We start from the raw sequence: 20956 nt of genomic DNA, 5'->3' as shown, positions 1-20956 counted from the left end.
TATTATCCTTATCAGATTATGGGTTTGTTGAGGTGTGTGGCGCAGTGGAGTTGTTCGTTGGTGTTCGGATCAGGGGGTCACAGGTTCAAACCCCACTGCAGTCAGCATGTCGTTGTGTCCCTGGGCAAGACACTTCACCCCAAGTTGCTCCTGTGGGGATTGTCCACAGTATTGAGTATGTAAGTCGCTTTGGATAAAAGCGTATAACAAGAAACATGTAATGTAATCTGGGCAAACATGAGGTTTAACTTTATATTGTTATTTGGCATGTAACTAGTAGTGTAACTAACTAGGTGCAAACAGATGCAGGTCAGTAGAGATGACTCACCAAAGTTTACTCTTGTTTTTATCTTTCCTTCCCAGTCCATCCCACAGACCACCACTAGAAATCTCTCCAGCAACAGAGGTAAGAGACAAATCCATCACTAAATAAAATATAACAACCCCCAGGGAGCACAGAACTCCACCAAGGCCAGTGGTGCATTCATGTGAACCTTGGAAGTGTTCCTGACCTACAGCTTTATACTAACACCACATGAATGCAGAACAAATGCCCTATGTTGCAATGTCAACAAGGGTCAAATATAGTTTGTGTATCCAAAAAAAACAAAATCAGACCTTCAGATTCAGAAGTGAACATAAATGTAGAAATACAGTACATTAAAGGTGTGTATGTTATTTGGACTACCTATGTTGCAAATGTATTATCTTTTCAATTTATACACGGCATCTATTGCACGTCTGTCCGTCCTGGGAGAGGGATCCCTCCTCTGTTGCTCTCCCTGAGGTTTCTCCCATTTTTCCCTTTAAACTGTGGGGTTTTCTCTGGAAGTTTTTCCTTGTACGATGTGAGGGTCTAAGGACAGAGGGTGTCGTATTGTCATACTGATATTCTGTACAAACTGTGAAGTCCACTGAGATAAATGTAACATTTGTGATATTGGGCTATATAAATAAACATTGATTGATTGATTGATATGTTCTGTTTTATTCTCAACTTTTATTTATTTATTTATACATTAATTTACTTATTCCCATATTTATTTATGCATTTATTTATTCCTGTATGTATTTCCACATGTATACTATTTCAAAATGTATTTAATCTTTGATTTATTTATTCCCTGTATTTATTTATTTCCGTATTTATTCATTTATTACTGTATTTATTCATACTTTTATTTATGCATTTATTTATATATTTATACTTATGTCATGTTCCGTCGGAGTGTTTGAGAAACGTTTTAAAATTGGAATATGTAAAGCCCTTACTTTTTGCGCATAGTAAGCCAATTCATATTTATAACCTGTACTGACAGTGTGACCCAATATGACGCACCTATGTGGAACTGTCAGTGTGGGCCTCGCTGCCAATACCCCTGTCAATCCTATGTTTTTAATGAATTCATTTAAAAAAGGTGCAAGCTGACACATTCAAGAAGCAAATTTGTCATGTTTAATTCTCAAAGCTAACCATATTATATTTAGAGAGAGTGTTACGTCCCCACTAGTGGATGAGGAAAAGCAACATACACCAGTTGGAATTGGTAATAATTAGTTAGAGTTTATTAAATATCAGGATAATTGTCACGATCTGTCTATGTTGCGTTTTGTCTTGTCTTTTTCTGTCTTTGGTTTCATGTTTTATTTTGAAGAGTGTTCACCCCCTGTCCTGCCTGTTCCTTTCTGTCTGTTTTCCCTCCTGTCTGATTACCCGATTGTGTTCACCTGGTGCCCCTGGGTTTTCTCCTCCCTCCTCACCTGTGTCTTGTTTGTGTGATTAGTCTTGTGTGTATTTAAGTTCTGGTTTTTCTGTCTGTCATTGTTGGTTCATTGTTTGTCGTTGACTGTGTTTACGAGGTAGTGTTCTGTTTTGTTCCTTAAATCATTGAAGTAAAGGTATTTTTTCTGTTTATTCTGCATTTGGTCCCTGCCTGCTTCACTCACCCTAACAGAATGAACCAACCAGAAATTGACCCAGCAGATGATCCATTTGAGGTGGAATTAAGTAATTTTACCTTTTTTTTGGCTTGCTGCTTTGATTGGTGGAAGGGAGCGTCCAGTGTTCGGCAGAAGAGGGCCGCTCTGGTAGAGGCGCACCGGTTGGCAACAGAGAAACCATGTTTAGTAAAGTTTTTACCTGTCTGGATTATGGACTTCCTTCAGACAAGTGATTCCCGGCCTGCTAGCCCCAGGCATGCTAGCTCCCTGCCTCCCAATTCCCAACCTGACACCATACGTCTCTGTGTGTTCCGTCTGGAGTCAACCCCTGCTTCTTCCCCATTTCCTGCTCCTGTCCAGAAGCCGTTCTCGGATACTCGTCTGGCTTTTGGAGGTCCACTGAGCCTCCAAAAGGCTCCTAAGAGAAGGAGTCGCAAGTCCAGGCTAGCAGCCCGAGCCCCAGAAGCCATGCTTTGGGCTCCAGTACAGGCCCGAGCAGCCATAGTTCCGGCCCCAGTTCTGGCCCCAGCAGCCATGGTTCCAGCCTTAGTCCTGGCCCCAGCAGCCATGGTTCCGGCCCCAGCAGCCATGGTTCCGGCTACAGAACCGGCCCACAAAGCCATGGATCCGTGCACCAGTACCGGCCCACACAGCCATGCTTCCGTGCTCCATTACCTGGCTTACACAGCCAGGGTCCAGGCTTCTGCTCCGTTCCCAACAGCCATGGTTCCGGCCCCAGTTCTGGCACCAGCAACCATGGTTCCAGCCTTAGTTCTGGCCCCAGCAGCCATGGTTCTGGTCCCAGTTCCGGCCCCAGCTGCCATGTTTCCGGCTCCAGAACCGGCCCCAGCAGCCATGGTTTCGGCCCCACTACTGGCTCTCCGGCCAACGCCAGCTCCCCGTGTCCTGTAGGCATTTCGGCCGACTCCAACCCCCCTTGTTCTGTCGACGAACCGACCGTCTCAAGTCTCCTCTCAAGTCCCCTCTCGAGTCCCCTCTCGAGTCTCCCTTCGAGTCACCTCTCAAGCTCCCTCTTGAGTCACCTCTCGAGTCACCTCTTGAGTCCCCTCTCGAGTCACCTCTTGAGTCCCCTCTCGAGTCCCCTCTCAAATTCCCTCTCAAGCCCTCTCTCGATGCCCCTCTTGATGCCCATCTCGAGTCCCCTCTCGAGTTCCCTCTCGAGTTCCATCTCAAGTCCCCTCTCCAGTCCCTACTCAAGTCCCTACTCAAGTGCCGTTGGAGGTTCCGCTGGGGATGTCCTGTCCCGTTCGGAGCCCCGCCAACTACTCTTCTGCCGGGGGGTCCTGCCAACTCCGTGTCCTGTCCCGTTGGGGGTCCCACCGACGACTCTTCTGCCGGGGGTCCTGCCAACCCTATGTCCTGTCCCGTTGGGGGTCCCGCCGACTGCTCTTCTGCCGGGGGTCCTGCCAACACCATATCCTGTCCTGTTAGGGGTCCCGCCAACACCTGCTCCGCCGGGTTTCCTGCCAACACCGTGTCCTGTCCTGTTTCGGGTCCCATCGACAGCAGCCCTTGCTCCGTCGTGGGTCTCACTGACACCAGCCCAGGTTCCGTCCAGGGTCTCGTCTACGTCTGACCCGCCAGGGGTTCCACCAGCTCCTGCCCGTCCTTGTGCCCGGCCCCCTGAGTTCCCCAGCCGCGGTCTTCGCCCTCGAGCCCGGCCCCCTGACTTTCCCGGCACACTAAACTAAATACGGACCACACGAGTTAAGCACACTTAACAGCAAGTACCGAGAGGCGTCTGTTCATCAGCCTCCCGACTGATAGTTGTCCACAGGCTTTGTAGTTGTCTCCGGAAGGTGTGCGCTGGATGTGCGATTGGAGGGTGTTGGGCCTGGCATGCTCCAATCACATCTTCGGAGGCATGCCAGGAGGTGAGCAGCCAAGGACATCAGGGCAGCCGCACAGCTCATTCACATAAAACACAGTCGAAGCAGAGTTAACAGGACCGGGGAGACGGTGGCCGTAACAGAGAGTTACAATGATGAAATTAGTACATTTAGTGATTATATTAATATGAGTGTTAATATAATCTGTAAATTATTGTTATGTGAAAAGAAACAGTGTAAATCCCCCCTCACATGTATTGGGCTGTTGTGCAGCTCTGTGTGTTTAAACATATTGATACCAGGGAACAGTTTTCACAGGGAAATACATTCCCAGACTCTAGGAGACTAATGTGACCCTCTATTAAGATAATCACCTTTCATACAGTCCCAACTACTGAATTTTACTGTGAACTCTGGCATACAGAGCCTGGATAGCTCAGTCGGTAGAGCATCAGACTTTTAATCTGAGGGTCCAGGGTTCAAGTCCCTGTTCACATGAGACATGTTTTAAATACAAAAAGCAGAAATTAACAATTGGGAATTCATTTAGAAACCAATATCAGGTCTGGTTACATACAGTGCTAAATGATATATACTGTATATATATATATATATATATATATGATATATATATATGATATACAGTAGGCATGTTCTACTAACATTTCAACAAAACAATTGTTGCAAAATAAAAACAGCAATTAAGATGTTAATCTGAGGGTTCATGTGGTTTTACAGATGAGGTGAGTTTCAAATGTCCTTGGAGCTAACAAACAGAGGATGCTGAACCTGGATTACATGATCTACATCACAACTGTCCAACTATTAGATATAATAATAGCAGTACACCACTGTCCCAAAATGCAGTGTAAAAATATAAACAACTCATACTCAGTTTACCTCCTAGGCCTCCTCCCTTGAGCAAGGCCCTGGATCCCCTACTGCTGTCCTTTACACTAGCTGCTCACTGCTCCTTGTTGTAGGACGGGCTAAATAGAGAGGTTAAATTTCACTGTTTTATATTTAGGAGGTTTCCATTTGATTCCTCAGTTACTTTTCTAAATGTGTTTATTATTAATGTTAGTGTGAAGTGCATACTGTGTTTCATTCATAACTGTTAGTAATTAGACCTCTTCGCTTCTGATTGCTTTGTCATGTTGTTGCCGCCGTCTGCTTGTAGTATTCTAAAACTCTCGCCCGAACAGGGACTTGAACCCTGGACCCTCAGATTAAAAGTCTGATGCTCTACCGACTGAGCTATCCGGGCTCTGAATTTGGTACAATCATGGTTAGAATATAAAAATAATGATAATAAATAAATACAAATCTCACTGAGCGTCCTGACTAAGGAGGAATTCTGGGCCACAGTGAGGCTGTAAAAACCTGTCAGTGCATTCTTTATAGTGCCAGTGTTGTTAGGAGACGCAGATTGTGTTAAGTCTATCACTGGCCTGTAACATGATGGGATATGTACCAGAATGCACCGGGTAGAAGAAATGGAGGGATAAATGTTGATTTCTAAACCGATAAATATATTTTGAATATATATATTGTAAAAAAAAAAAACAATGCCTAACACCTGATCTAAGGGATGGATGTATGCAACATATGGACACTCTGGAGGTACATTTAGTCAATTTCTCTGAGTAAATGAGATCCATAAAAACTGCATTTCTCGCTAATCATTTATAAAGTAGTGATGTGTTTGTGTAAGTTTTGTTTCTGAGTTAAGGCTGTGTTTTCTGTCTGCAGCCTTCATACCGTCACCAGGCGGCTCTTCCTTCTCTTAAAGATATCGAACTACTATTCATGAAGCACTGCAACAAGGTGAGATCCTCTGCTGAACTCCAGACCTGAGCGTGGTTAAAGGAAGCACCATCTAAATAAAAAAACTCCAATATGTTATTTCCATGGCCTTCATCAAAATATGTCAACTTGAGCTACTGTCTCTCAAAACTAAAACAGCAATGAAGTCTCAATCCTGTGATGTCATCAAGGAGGAGGTAATAATAATAATAATAAATGGGATTTATATAGCGCTTTTCTAGACCCAAAGACGCTTTACATTATGAGTCAGGTCGACAAACAAAACAAGAACAAAAACACAAACAAAAACAAAACAAAAACAGAAAAGCAGTCAGGAGGATGTTGCTTCAGAGGGGGGAGGGGCGGGTTTAAGGATAAGCAGAGTTGAAGAGGTGGGTTTTGAGACGGGACTGGAACAGGGTGAGGAAATCAGACTCACGTAGGTCTTGGGGGAGGGAGTTCCAGAGCTTCGGGGCTGCCACAGAGAAGGCTCTATCCCCGAAGCTCCGGAGTTTGGCCTTGGGGATTGAGAGCAAACCGGCTGAGGTGGATCTGAGGGACTGGGGTGGTTGGTAGAGGATGAGGAGGTCAGTGAGGTAGGGGGGGGCCAGATGGTGGAGGGCTTTATAGGTGAGGACCAGGAGTTTGTAGTGAATGCGGTGTGAGACGGGAAGCCAGTGGAGTTCTTTGAGGACCGGGGTGATGTGATGCCATGATTTGGTGTGGGTGAGGAGTCTGGCGGCTGCGTTCTGGACACGCTGGAGTCTGTTGAGGGATGTTGTGCTGATGCCGAAGAGGAGTGAGTTGCAATAGTCAAGGCGGGAGGAGATGAAGGCGTGAATGAGTCGCTCAGCTGCGGGGCGGGTGAGAGAGGGACGGAGCTTGGCGATATTGCGGAGGTGGAAAAATGAGGTTTTTACAACTTGGCGGATGTGGGGGTCGAGGGAGAGGGTGGGGTCGAATATCACGCCAAGGTTGCGTGCCTGGGTGGAGGGGGAAACAGGGGTGCCATCGATGGTGAGTGTCAGGTTGGGGGTTTTGCTGAGGGTGGATTTGGAGCCGATGAGGAGGAGTTCAGTTTTATTGCTGTTGAGTTTGAGGAAGTTGTGTTGCATCCAGGATTTTATTGCAGTCAGACAGGATTCGATGTGTGTGAGAGGGGGGTTGTGGGGGGATTTGGTGCTGAGGTAGATCTGTGTGTCGTCAGCATAGCAGTGAAAGTCCAGGTTGTGATGGCGGAGAATCTGACCAAGGGGGAGGATGTAGATGATGAAGAGGAGGGGGCCAAGTACTGAACCTTGGGGAACACCTTGGGTGACTGAAGCTGTGGTAGAGGAGTGATTGTTGAGGGAGATGAAGTGGGATCTGTCGGAGAGGTAGGACTGGAGCCACCTGAGTGCAGTACCTTCGATACCGATATCCCGGAGTCGGGTAAGCAGGATGGTGTGGCTCACGGTATCGAAGGCTGCACTCAGGTCAAGGAGGCTGAGGATGTTGAGGGAACCGGTGTCAGCAGAGGTGAGGAGGGAATTGAGGACTTTGATGAGTGCCGTTTCTGTGCTGTGGTGAGGACGAAAACCAGACTGAAGGGGTTCAAAAAGGTCATTTTTTTGGAGATGGCGGTGGAGTTGTTTGGAGATGATGCGTTCTATTATTTTAGAGAGAAAGGGGAGGTTGGAGATGGGGCGGTAATTACTGAGGGAGGAGGGATCCAGACCGGGTTTCTTGAGGATGGGAGTCACAACAGCAGTTTTGAAGGCAGAGGGAACGGTTCCTTGGGACAGGGAGGAGTTGAAAAGGTTGACAATGGTCAGAGGTCTAAGATCTTTCTATTGCAGTGTTCTCAATTATGAAACATAACCTTTTCCAATATACTCTCAAGTGTCATCTCTAACATATTTAAGAGTTTGATGTCTATGGGTAGATTCCAAACGTTATACTGGATGACATCACACATTTGAGTTTTAGCGCTCTAGTTTGGGGGATTTTAGAGATATTGTTCAAGTTTAACCTATGTTTTTGCACTTAGACCATGAACACCATAAACGTAGCATTTATACAAAATGGAGGATTAACATAGTTCCCCTTTTAGAAACATCTACAAATGTGTCTACTTTAAAGGTACCACAGTGTGTTTTCAACTTTGTAAACCCCATTTGTTCCCTGACAGTTTAGAATATAGCAATGATGTATTCAAATGTTTTTTCTGAGCTCCTTGGCACAGATGTGGTGTGGTAAGCCATTCTGCCACTCACGGCAGTTAATACTAGCTCAGCTGTAAAGAGCTGTATGTTTTGATGATCTCTGTGTGTGTTTTACTGAGCCTTATGTTTTGTGTTGTGATTGTTGCTTTGTGTCACCAGAAACGCGTTTGCAAACCATTGCACCTGTACAGGCTGCTGACGGAGGCCATACAGGGAGGAGGTCAGTGGCTTTGTGACTGTGTTACACGTCAACACTGATGTTGTTCTTGTTTGAAAGAAGAATTCCATTATATTTCATTTATCTGAAGTATGTATACAAAGCAACTTACAATAAGTGCAACCAACCATGGAGACACTCCATCAAAGAAAGAATGAATCCTGCATGTACATTAGTTAAAAATAAGGCTAACTTCTTTAATTTTAAAGACAAAACAAACTGGTGTTCTTGTTGAGGGGAACCTGGAACCCAGAGGTTGTTGGTTTGCTGCAGTCAGTTCCTGTTGGTATTCTACTGAGCTCAGAATAAAGCTGTATTTCATAACATGCCTTTTCAAATCTCTATTTCGAGATCTGCTCTGTGTTTGTCATATGCTCCATTACCATGGAGTGGTCCTTATAGTCATTGTTCCCAGGCTCTCTTTACCAATGCTACTACAAAATGTATGAAAGTAAAACATGCTAGTAATATGGACAGAGTAACATTTATAAATGTGTATATATCGGAAATATAAAAAATGATAAAACGTATGTACAGTATACTGCAGTGTGTGCAGATATAAACAGGTAGTAGAAGAAGTATAAAGGTAAAGTGCACCAGTGCAGTATGATCTTTTTACAATTTTCTTGTGTTTCATGCAACGTTTTTGACTTTTTGAGATGTCTCAATAAGGGCCTCCCTGCATATTTGACATGACTCCAATCCTAAATTCGCTTGTACTACAACGCAGCTTCATTAAAAAAGAAGGACCTGTTCGCGCTTCATTCCAGCAAGATGAGCTGTCTGGTGTCTTCAATCTGTGAGGCTCGTACACCAAAGTCCTGGATTGAATCCCACTTAAACATGGCCCAGTTTGCAGCCAGGCTATAAGAAGAATCACAATCACCCCCAGCAGTGGTAGAGGACTTGAGACCACTAAACAATAGCAAGGTTTTATTCTTTGTTATAGATTTGGGCTATCACAGCCTGGATAGCTCAGTCGGTAGAGCACAGACTTTTAATCTGATGGTCCAGGGTTCAAGTCCCTGTTCAGGCGAGACTTGTTTTAAATTGCAGACACTCCATCAGGCTTCCTCTTCAAAGTTAGATAGGAACCAATAGCTTTCCTTCTAGTTGCCATCATAATCCAGCTCCATAACGTCTTCCACAGCCAGATCAGATCAACACTGTGTAGTGTATCCATCTAGCTGTAGTGAAGTTAGAGATAAAATAATACAATTCTCCTCTTCTGATAATGTTCTGTCATTTTCTACTACATGTTAACATGGAGTATGGAAGAGGATTTAGGCCTCAGTCTAAATTCTGCTGTAAAAGCTACTAGTAGGAAGAATAGATAGAATAGAAAGCCTTTATTGTCATTATACAAACATACTGTATACAATGAGATTTTGTAGTGCATCCCTGTCACAGTGCAAACAGATGAACAATCAAAACACATGGTCAAAACAGAGACGGCCAGCTAAGCAATCAGAGCAGATCTGAACTTATGGCACGGCAGGAAGGAGGATGTACAGCACAGTAACAAGAGAAAGATTGAAAATAGGTCTATTTGTGTCTTTTACTTCATTTGTATAATGACTGAACAACTATGAAGCACACTGGCATGGGTTTGGCTTCACTGGGATCCACTCCTACTGTACCTCTACTGAGACCTGCTAGTTGAGAGTCATTAACATAACAACATTCATATTCAAGAATGAATAATTGTGCAAATATATAGAGAAATATATAAATAAAATATTGTTAGCATTTCAATATATATATTTCAATATATATATGTATACTGTATATATATTTTAAACACACCCATACATATATATATATATAAAATATATATATATATACCGGTATATATATATATATTTTTTCTTCTCTTATTTCATATACTATTTGCATTTAAATACATTTTATATAACATTTTTCAAACGTTTATTTGTCTTTGATCTTTCTAAGAGCAATAAGGAAATCCACATTTTAATTATACCTCTGTATAATATCACATTTCTTTTTTTTGTTTAAGAAATTATTTTGTGCCACTCCAAACAGCCCAGCCTGCAACTTTCTCTGATGACTTGTCTCACTCTCATTAACACACTGTTTATACTTGTGTGTACTGAATGCATGTGCTAATGCCCTCTGTGCTCTCTGTCTCAGTGTTGGCTGGCAGTGAGAAGTACCTGGCTCTGGAACACTGCAAGAGCCTGGTGGTCCTCACGGATGTATCCTTATCGGTCATTTCTATCTATATCTCTGTCATATCTGTTAGTTTGTTAGTATTAGTGAAGATAGTTTTTATAGAGGTGTCGTTTTTGACCCTCGTGGAGATTTATAGTGTGATATTTTCTTTGATGTAAATCACTGCCATGAGAGCCAGGATAGTTAGTAAATAACTCTTCATTCAGGATCCTCAGTGAGTTCAGCAACATAAGCTGAATGGGTCCTGCTTCTCTCTGGATCCTTAGGTTTGATACTTTTACCTTACATTATTTCTTAATACAATGTAGATGTCAACTTCAGAGAAAAGAGCATGTGGGAAACACTAAAATACAGGTGAGATCAGAAAGATCTGTAGACTATAGCACAGTAGAAACATTTGTTTCCTCTATCACAATGTATAATACCCCTTCCAGAGCCTGGATATCTCAGTCGGTAGAGCATCAGACTTTTAATCTGAGGTTCCAGGGTTCAAGTCCCTGTTTGGGCGAGACAAGTTTTAAATACTACAAACAAGAGGAAAACACTTGACAGCTAAATTGTGAGTTAAATCAAATACAAAATGATAGATATTTCACACTGAGTGAAGTCATCATGTTGTCACTGTCAAGCATTGTTTGTGTTTCCTTGACTTGACTTCACTTTAGGTTCAAGGCAACGCTAATTTGGAGTGGTCAGAGTTCAAGAGTCTGTGGGACAAAATCAGGAGGTGGACGGTGAGATCATCAACACACACACACAACCACACACACACACACACACACACACACACACACACACGCACACACACACACACACACACACACACACACACACACACACACACACACACACACACACACACACACACACACACACACACACACACACACACACACACAATCACAGTCCTGTCACAGATGTGCTCTATGACTTAATGTTGATGACAGTTCACATCACTTGTCTATTTACTCTAACATGTAATGATTAAAGGAGATGTCTTCCACAGGCTGATTTGAAGAATCCTTCCTTAAATCACTGTGGGGGTTCTTTCTTTTCTTATCCCTCTCTTTCTTTATTTGTACACTGAGTCCTTTGTGGTGCAGTGTATTTCAGCACTGCCATTTTAAATGTAAAAGTATCATGCTGGATAAAAACATAAAACCATCAAGGTGTTGTTTATCATGAAAAACAACATGTTTTATCAGAAGATCAAATATTTGGAAAAGGAGCTGGGTCGATCATTCTGCATGATGCTATCAGAATGATGATAATAATGTTGTGACAGACATGATGTTATTCACTTGCTTTCCACCTGACCTCAGGATATCTTCCTGGTGTTTGGCAAGAACAAAACAAATCGTCTGGAGTACCAGGAGGTGGCCCCCGCTCTCAAGGCAGCAGGTGGGACTCACAGCAAATCAAAGAAATCAATAAAAGTGTATTTACCTTAGCACTTCCCTCAGCTGCATCTATCAGTCCATTTGTAAGCCGTGCAGCTGTTTAATGTTCAGGCTCCACACCTGACCAGCAGAGGGAGACAAACCCCCTCCAACTCTGCTCAGCATCATTACTGTACATCATTCATATATACTCTGACTACATTCAACGCCTTCATAAAGTTACATTTTCCATTATATTATCAGAATACATTTATTTGTATTTTCATTTTTAGACTGACTTCTACTTGTATTCCTCCACATATCTGATAAATAGTTCATTATAGTCCACTACATTTATCAGCTTTAGTTCCGATTAAAATTGCACATAGAAATTTGAGTTTTTACAACAATACATGGTTAAAAATGTAATTATTATATATTCACATGGAAAGTAATGTTATAGTAATTAAAATAACAATAATAATCTCATTATAGTGTTTGATACGGTAGCATTAAAAAATTATACTTTAAATACTTTTATATTTGTAATACTTACATTTACTTGAGTAACATTTGTAATCTTTCTTCCACCTCAACCTTTTCGTATGTGGATTGAAATATATATTTAAACCCAGGCATACTGAACATATGAATGTTAATAAAGTGATGTTCTGTGAGCGCTGCAGGCATCCAGGTGGACGACCTGATCATGCAGCTGGTTGGCCTCAGGTACACGGAGCCCGACATGACCATCAGCTACCCCGGCTTCCTGTTCCTGCTGATGAAGCTGGAGACCATGATCCGTAAGGGGGGTGGGGGGGGCAATATGATGTTTCAAACACTTTAACGCTTGAAGTAAATGATCCAGAATAATCCAATCCAACCTGTCCTTCTGCTGATCACTGCCAACATGCCCAGATGTCCCCAGTAGAGAGGGAGTTTTCACAGCAGTGATGTGACGTCAACATATCTCACGCTGGCAAAAACATCATGGAGTCATAAGGAAGGCATAACAAATCATCTGATAATGCTTAAACGTAGAAATATAAAAATGAATAAATAGAGGATAGCACCTCCAAATCTGAGGCCATGGTTCTCAGCAGGAAACCGATGGACTGTCCACTCCAAGTAGGGAATGAGTCCTTACCCCAAGTGAAAGAGTTCAAGTATCTCGGGGTCTTGTTCTCGAGTGAGGGAACAATGGAGCGTGAGATGGGTCGGAGAATCGGAGCAGCGGGAGCGTTACTGCAGTCGCGTTACTGCAGTCACTTTACCGCACCGTTGTGACGAAAAGGGAGCTGAGCCAGAAGGCAAAGCTCTCTGTCTACCGGGCCATTTTCGTTCCTACCCTCACCTATGGTCATGAAGGATGGGTCATGACCGAAAGAACGAGATCGCGGGTACAAGCGGCCGAGATGGGTTTTCTCCGCAGGGTGGCTGGTGTCTCCCTTAGGGATAAGGTGAGAAGTTCGGTCATCCGGGAGGGACTCGGAGTTGAACCGCTCCTCCTTGGCGTCGATAGGAGCCAGTTGAGGTGGTTCGGGCACCTAGTTAGGATGCCACCTGGGCGCCTCCCTAGGGAGGTGTCCCAGGCACGTCCAGCTGGGAAGAGATCAGGTGGAGGGATTATATCTCTTCGCTGGCCTGGGAGCGCCTTGGGATCCCCCAGTCAGAGCTGGTTGATGTGGCCAGGGAAAAGAAAGTTTGGGGCTCTCTGCTGGAACTGCTACCTCCGCGACCCGACCACGGATAAGCGGGAGAAGATGGATGGATGGATGGATAAATAGAGGATACAGATATTAAATATAAAGAGAAATACAAAAATTTGACCTTGTTTTTGTTAAAATAATATTATAAACTATGCATTACAATAATGCATATTATTACTGTGAACCCTGCTCAGGTTAGCACCCAATTCAAACAATTGTACACCCTCTGCTATGATGCTAAACTCGATCAATCTATCACAAATGATGTGCCAAAACGAACTTGTGTTCAACTTGGAAACAGCATTTTGAAATCTGAACATAGTTAGAAAGCTTCTGTAAATCTTTATATTCTCTCGTACAGACAGAAGGCATTCATTCATTCATTAAGGATAATGCCACAACCTGTGTGTATGTAGTGGGGGACTTGAATGCTAACATTTCGGATGATAAATCTCTGTTTGGCAAATCTTTACTGCATTTTTGTAATGATGATAATCTCATACTGTCAAGTAAATCTCTTCTACCTGAGAAAAGCTTTACATATATTAGTGAAGCATGGCATACTGTGTCATGGCTAGATCACTGTATGTGCACAGCTGATGCACACGCTTCTCTGGACAACATTGACATTATGAGTTGGCCACTACAGATCATATTCCTTTTGTATTGACCCTAAATGTTGAAAATATTCCGGTTCTATCTGTTGATGACAATAAAACGTACCCAGGGAGGCTGGATTGGTCAAAGTTAAGTGAGAAGGATATTAATCACTACACCTCACTCACTGACTAATCATTAGACTGGGATGTAATTCTTAGAGAAGCAATGCTGTGCAGTGACACCAACTGTAACAATGTGCAGCATGGTAGTGATCTATGTTTTACATATGATCTTTTTATTGATTTGTTAAATGCCTCAAGTAAGGGTTTTTACAACAGTAAGAAAAAGGAGCATGGTATAAAACCTGGATGGAATGAGCATGCGACTGAGCTACACACTGCTGCTAGAGATGCTTTTAAATTGTGGGCCGAATCAGGAAGGCCGAGACAGGGGTCTTTGTTTGAACAATAACAGTCCACTAATGCCAAATATAAGTATGCTGTCCGCTTCATTAAAAAAAATGAGGACACAATGAGGGCTGACTCACTTGCCAGAAAGCTGCGCAACAATAGTTGCTATGATTTCTGGAAATTGGTGAAAGTCATAAACAGCTGTAAGACTCCCTTACCGTCTTCCATTGAAGGAGTGTGTGGGTCAGGCAACATCGCAGAACTGTGGCAACAACACTATTATGAGTTGTTCAACTGTGTTAAGAGTGATGTATTTGTGTTTGAAAAGGTTGACTCCACTGAAAACGTGACAGTCAGATCAGAGGAAGTCTACAACACTATAATGAATCTAGAAAAGAACAAAGCTTGTGGCCCTGATCTCATCTCAGCTGAACACTTAAAACATGCCAGTCTTAAGCTTGCTCCTCTTCTTGCTCTGTGTCTCACTGGTTTCCTTAATCATGGTGTCTTACCAGATTCCATGTTATCTGTGCTACTTGTGCCAGTCATAAAGGATAAAGCTGGCAAGATTAATGGCATTGATAATTACAGACCCATTGCTTTAGCTAGCATTCTCTCAAAGTGCTGGAGAACATTCTGTTGGACAGGCTGGAAAGGTATATTACCACAGCTGACAACCAGTTTAGTTTTAAAAGAAAACATGGCACAGATATGTGTATTTTTGCTTTAAAAGACATTATAGCAAAATATAGAAGCCATAATTCCACCATGTTTCTGTGTTTTATTGATGCTTCAGGGCATTTGAGAAGGGTACCCAAGTAATAATAAGGATCTTAGCCTTCTGGTATGCACATCAGACTATGCAGGTGAAGTGGGGCAATACTGTGTCCGAACATTTTGATGTTGGTAATGGGGTCAAGCAAGGTGGGATTTGATCTCCTTTGTTGTTTAATCTGTACATGGATGATCTGTCTAGGAAACTGAACTTTTGTAAAACTGGCTGTGTCATCGGTGCTACTGTTGTCAACCACCTTATGTATGCTGATGATTTAATCATCTTTTCAACAGCTTCTGAGGACTTGTTCCCAGTATGGCATTGATTTTAATATTAAGTATAACGCCAACAAGAGTAGCATCATGATTGTGCGAAGTAAAGAGGATAAAAAGGCTGTATTTCCTAATTGTATTCTCAGTAGCAACATTCTACTTGTGTGCAGTGAGATGAAGTACCTTGGTCATTATATTTCTGATGATCTCACAGATGACAAAGACATCCATAGACAACGCTGCAAACTGTATGCCCAGGCAAACATATTCATGCGGACATTTCACAAGTGCTCTGTAGATGTCAAGGTATCACTTTTGAAAGCTTTCTGTACACCATTGTACACGGCTCACCTGTGGAGTAACTACAAGGCTAGAAGCATACAAAAACTAAAAGTTGCATACAATGATGCTTTACGGTTGCTCCTGAGGGTACCAAGATGGCACAGTGCCAGCCAGCTGTTTGTTAACTTGGGGGTACCTACTTGTCAAGCCCTTTTAAGAAAGTTAATGTACAAATTCATGTGTCGCCTAGTAGACTCAGACAATCGTGTTATCTCGATTTTAATTAACCCTGTGAAGAGTTCTACTCGGTTCTCTTCCATGATTTGGAGACATTGGCGCAATAGCCTATACAGACAGTGAGCATGTGTGGCTAGCTGTGATTGGACTGATTTTATGTTTTTTATCTGTTTGTTTTTATTTCTTTTGTGTTTATTTTTTTAATCTTATTTATTGATGTGTATCTTGTCCTTTTGTATGTGATATGGACCTTGAGTCTGAAATAAAGATTTAATTGAATTGAAGGCGCAGTTCAACTGTTTCTCACTTCTTCACATTTCTTCTCTTCTGCAGATAAATTCCAAGGGTACGACATGGTGGGGATAGGCAACATATCCATCAGCTACAGACAGGTAGGAACAACACACTCCTCCCCCTTCATCTGCTCTGACTTTGTACCTTTAACAGACAAGAAAAAGGGCTTAACATGCAACAGGAACAAATCATATAGTGAAGGAAAATCCCACAATAGATATAAGCTACAATGTGATTGTAAATCAAATACCCAATGATAATTCAGACAAATACGTTATTTACATCTGAAATAGAAAAATAATTAAAAGATTCAAATGTACATTTAGTTTATGTCCCCACAATGTATGACAGGGAAGAATACTGATGACAAATATTTGGACTTGTTTTCTAGTTCCAAGAAGCTACGTGACCATCGATCATTACTGAACCACCAATTTGCAAATTAGTCTGAATATTGAGCTGAATCTGCACTCAGTGTTAGACTGAGTGTTAAACTGTAATCTGTCAGTCACATGTCCAGCTGATATTCACACAGTGCATCCACTAACATTCTCTTTCTGTTCCTCTTCCAGCTTGTTAGAGACATTATTCTATACTTGAGTGAAACAGGAAGCTGTTCCTCTTGAATCTGCACACATGTTGATGCTAAGCTAACTGTGTTATAATGTTAAACGCTTTATTTGGGTTCACACAGTATTTATATTGCATTTTGCTCAGTTAACAGTTCAATCTTTTTTAGTGACTCAAAAATAGCAATCAATCGTACAATAAAGATGTTGATAAACAAGAAAAGACAAAAAAAATAAAGAAAAAAAATTTAAAAATCTGTAGAAATGGGTTGTTTTTCTGGTTGTTATATTCTTATTGAAATGTTGCTTTTTGTCTCTTTTTGTCCTTTGCACTGTCAGTCAGTTTCATTTGACATGTACCGTCAAACCTCCACACAAATAAGGTCTATGTTAAGAGGACTTTCTACAAGCTAATACAGAGTGTATAAAGAGCAGTCCTCTCCGATATGTAACTGAACCCTGTCGAGCTTTGAGGCAGGAGACACATCAACTGTAAAGATTGTGTCATCATTAAAGCAGATGTGTTGGACTAAATGTTTTCTCTTCTCTGATTGGTTCCAGTGGCTCCACATGACCATGTACAACTGAGCTGCTCCAATCAGAAGCAAGCATCAGGGATAACTTTGTTAAATATCCTTCTCTATTTCTTTATTTTTTTACAGAAAATGGTCACATGCATGAAAGTAAATGTTGTGGGCTATGGGTATAGTTTAAACTTGGGAGAAAGTCTGTTAAATGTATACAAAGGTTAAATGATTTATATATAGTTGTGTACAATTATGCTTTAGAAAAGCGCTATGGTTAAAAATGAAGGTTGAATGTTTTCTGTGTGCTTATGACCCCACCCCCGCACTGCTCCTGCATGGAGGTTTTTATTTACTGTAATTATGGGATTAATGACACATGGGAAAAGGACCCCCAATGAGAAGTGGGTGTCAGATTAAAGTGTTTTTATTTTGCAGTCAGTTGAGTAATATTCCCATGAATAAAATACCTTAGTTGGCTTTAGACTGGTTGAAAAAGTGCCTTACTGTGGGAACTCTTTGAAGACTCTAAATGTACAGGTTAGTTCAGAGATAGAAACATGTAGCAAACTAAGCCTTCATAATTGTGTCCGTGAATTTTCAACTACTCTCCAAGATGATATTGTGACACCTGTACCCAACAGATCTATATCAGACAACCAAAGAATATACATGGATTGATGTTGCCATGTTGCAGGCAACAGGAGTGCTAAGGTTTTAGCAGCTGCACCTTGTTTGATAAAGAATAGGGGAGTTGTGTTTGTAATATATTTTGCATAGCATATTGCATAACAATGCTGATCATTTTACACTGAAAGTACATAATGACATTGTTAATAAAAAAGTATAAAAACTAAACCATAGTATGCCATTGATGTTTCCCCTCCAATGCCCTAATCATATTGTCCAACACTAGTTGGATTTCTAAGAACTCTCTCCAGTCCGGACACATCCAGGTGGGCTGCTCTGAGGGCAGGCGTGTGATTCATTGTGCTGGTGACACGGTGTAAAGTAATGACCAACACTAAGGTCCACTCTTTCCTATCATTCATCCCATTATTAGTATGGAAGATTCTGAATGCTTACATGTAAATTGTCTCAAAAGAGGAAATCAATTGAAACACAATAAACTGCCATCTTTAATGATGTCACATGAACACTAAGTGACCCTTTGATCAGAGTTGCTTCAGGCCATGGACATGATACGGTTCCACTTGTCTGGGCTTTGTTCCCGACATGTATATATACTGACAGTTCTTGAAGTACTTCGCTGGAGTTTCCATGTGAAGTAACTTTATGCTTCCTTTCTACTCCCAGTGGTCAATATTGTACTTTATACTTAGCTACTTTACAAATGACGATCTTGTTTTCGCTTCCTATCCAGTGAACTTGATGAATTTCAAGATGTGTTGAATGTTTTTGATGAACTGAAGGATGAAGTGTTCCTTTATGTTATGAGACACCCGATCATCTGAAAACATAAGTGAGGTCACAAAGCTGAAGGTACGTTTTTCTCACCGGACAGTGACGCCACAAACATTAGGATATAATCAAATGTGATGAATAAACTACCCAACAGCATATACAGGAGTTACAATGAGCATAACCTTAAACAACTACAGAGGTCAAATGAAACATACATGAATGCAGCAGTCATGAATCCAGAAACACCAGATGTAAAAGTTAAACACTAACAGGGGACATTTACTGCCCGATGAAGACTTTTACTTTTCAGACTTTTGGTTACAATATTTTGCATTGTTGAAATGCACGAGGTGGGAGAGGTGCAGAGGAGTGAGCCTTGTATACAGTATCTAGGGGGGCCGCTGATGGTGTGGGCGGTTCTGGACCAGGTGAAGTTTGTGTTCAGACTTGAGAAGGAGACCAAAGAGAAGACACACACAAACACAGGGGACATTTTAAGAATGTCTGGTATGTGTAAATATCCGTCTTCCAGCACCAGCCTTTTAAGTCAGAGCTACAAATACCAGAGGTGTGTGTGTGTGTGTGTGTGTGTGTGTGGCATGTGGCAGTCACACACCAGCCACCAGCTTTATTGAGGGGGAGATTACTAAACTCTTGGTGAAGGCAAGTACAACACATTTTCTCACGTTCCTCCATGGTGTCTGTCCCTGCTGACAGCTTTGGTTTGAGATATCTGTCTCTGAAATATCTGCTTCCACATTAGATCTATAAGGGCCAAATTAATTTAATTTCACAGCTCTGAAACTGACATTCCCATATTTGAAGCTGCAACATCTCTCCACAAAACCGAAACAGATTCCAAATAAAACCCATACTTTTTTCATCATACAGAAGCTGTGGGTTTGACTAGCAGAGGCTCAAGATCCGATTTGATCAGGGCACTAAAGTCACAAATGAATGCGATATAATACATTTCCGTATATTCCAATATTTTACCTTCTGTTCAACTGCAAATCATGTAGTTTGCTAACTTCTGTTTTTATCTAATAAGATAACGTTTTGGCAGCTCTCTGATTTCTTACCCCACGTCTCCATCTATTTTGTGACTAACTTCCTGCCAATCCCCCTGACCTCATCAGGTAAAAACTGCACAAAACGATTGTTACCAAAAAAGTTGAAATTGTATTTGCAATTATTAATAATGAATACAATAAAAGATTGATCCTTGACCTCTTTGCATCAATACAATATTGCCATGCAAAACATCATGATATTATGATATTTCTTACTTTGGGAAAAACCAACTCTTTAACATACGCTTTTGTTTTGTTTGGTTCTTCTACAAAAACAAACATTTGTAGTATTTTAATGGGATATATTGTTGTCTCTTTTTAGTAAGACTACATAAAAAGTTATGCAAACTGGAACTAATGACTGAGAATGTACACACACAAACATAGCAGTGATAGGGTCTCTGTGACTCCTGAGTAAACATCTATATTTGGGACTTCTCTTTGTTCAGCCCCTCTTTAGAAAGAAAAATAAACAGTCCATTCATAAGTTTTCCCTCTTTAATGAGCCCAGACTCATGCCGACCAATCACAGAGCTGTGAATGGTGGAGCTTCACTATACAGCATCACATGACATCATCAAATGGAGCTGCGGCCTATATGCTGCTCGGCCGCTGAAGCTAATGGAGGCCGACAGCCTGAGCATGACCTACTTCTGAAGGTGGTCCTGCAGGCGGGACGGTCCCCTCCACACCAGTGATGGATGCTGCAGCTCTGGCTCTGTTTCATGAGAGTCAGGCTCCTGGTCAGTGGCTCTCTACCGCTGGATCACTACCTGATGAAGGTTCAAGGCCAGACAGACATTAATCAACCACTAAGGATTGATCTTCCTTTTAAGCTGGTTTCATTCTTTACAAAACCTGGATACATTTACAGATGTTTCGAAGTAAAGATCAACATATTGAAAGGCAAATGAAAAGCACTTCCTGTCCCCTTCATCATCTGGTGATGCACAGATGTTTAAAACCATGAGTCATGCTTTACTACATTGTGTCTGTTTCTGGGTTTCTTTACAGCTAAGTTACATTTAAAAATATTTGTCCTATGTCGATTCTTATATAAATATTCTACCTCCTTAAAGGGACAGTTCACCTCGAAAAAAAAAATACAAATATTTTCCTTCTACGCATGTGATACAATCTGTGGGTGTGGTTCGGTAGAAAGAAAAATAGTTCCGACATGAAACTGCTCACTT

General features: G+C 41.7%; 1 protein-coding gene across 1 annotated transcript in view; it reads left to right on the top strand.

The window, feature by feature from the left end:
* Positions 1-18123, top strand: part of LOC307035798 (calpain-9) — an 81819-nt gene extending 63696 nt beyond the window's left edge. The window contains exons 12-20 of the mRNA XM_079675500.1: positions 364-406; positions 5544-5618; positions 7961-8021; positions 10173-10237; positions 10880-10948; positions 11537-11615; positions 12280-12396; positions 16212-16270; positions 17303-18123. Of these exons, the coding sequence (XP_079531626.1) occupies positions 364-406; positions 5544-5618; positions 7961-8021; positions 10173-10237; positions 10880-10948; positions 11537-11615; positions 12280-12396; positions 16212-16270; positions 17303-17329 (595 nt within the window). The 3' untranslated portion in view covers positions 17330-18123. The remainder of the gene's footprint in view (positions 1-363; positions 407-5543; positions 5619-7960; positions 8022-10172; positions 10238-10879; positions 10949-11536; positions 11616-12279; positions 12397-16211; positions 16271-17302) is intronic.
* Positions 18124-20956: the final 2833 nt, after the last annotated feature.

This window comes from Notothenia rossii (assembly GCF_949606895.1).
Source record: "Notothenia rossii genome assembly, chromosome: 4".
NCBI classification, from domain to species: Eukaryota; Metazoa; Chordata; class Actinopteri; order Perciformes; family Nototheniidae; genus Notothenia; species Notothenia rossii.
This window is presented reverse-complemented; position numbering and strand designations above follow the sequence as displayed.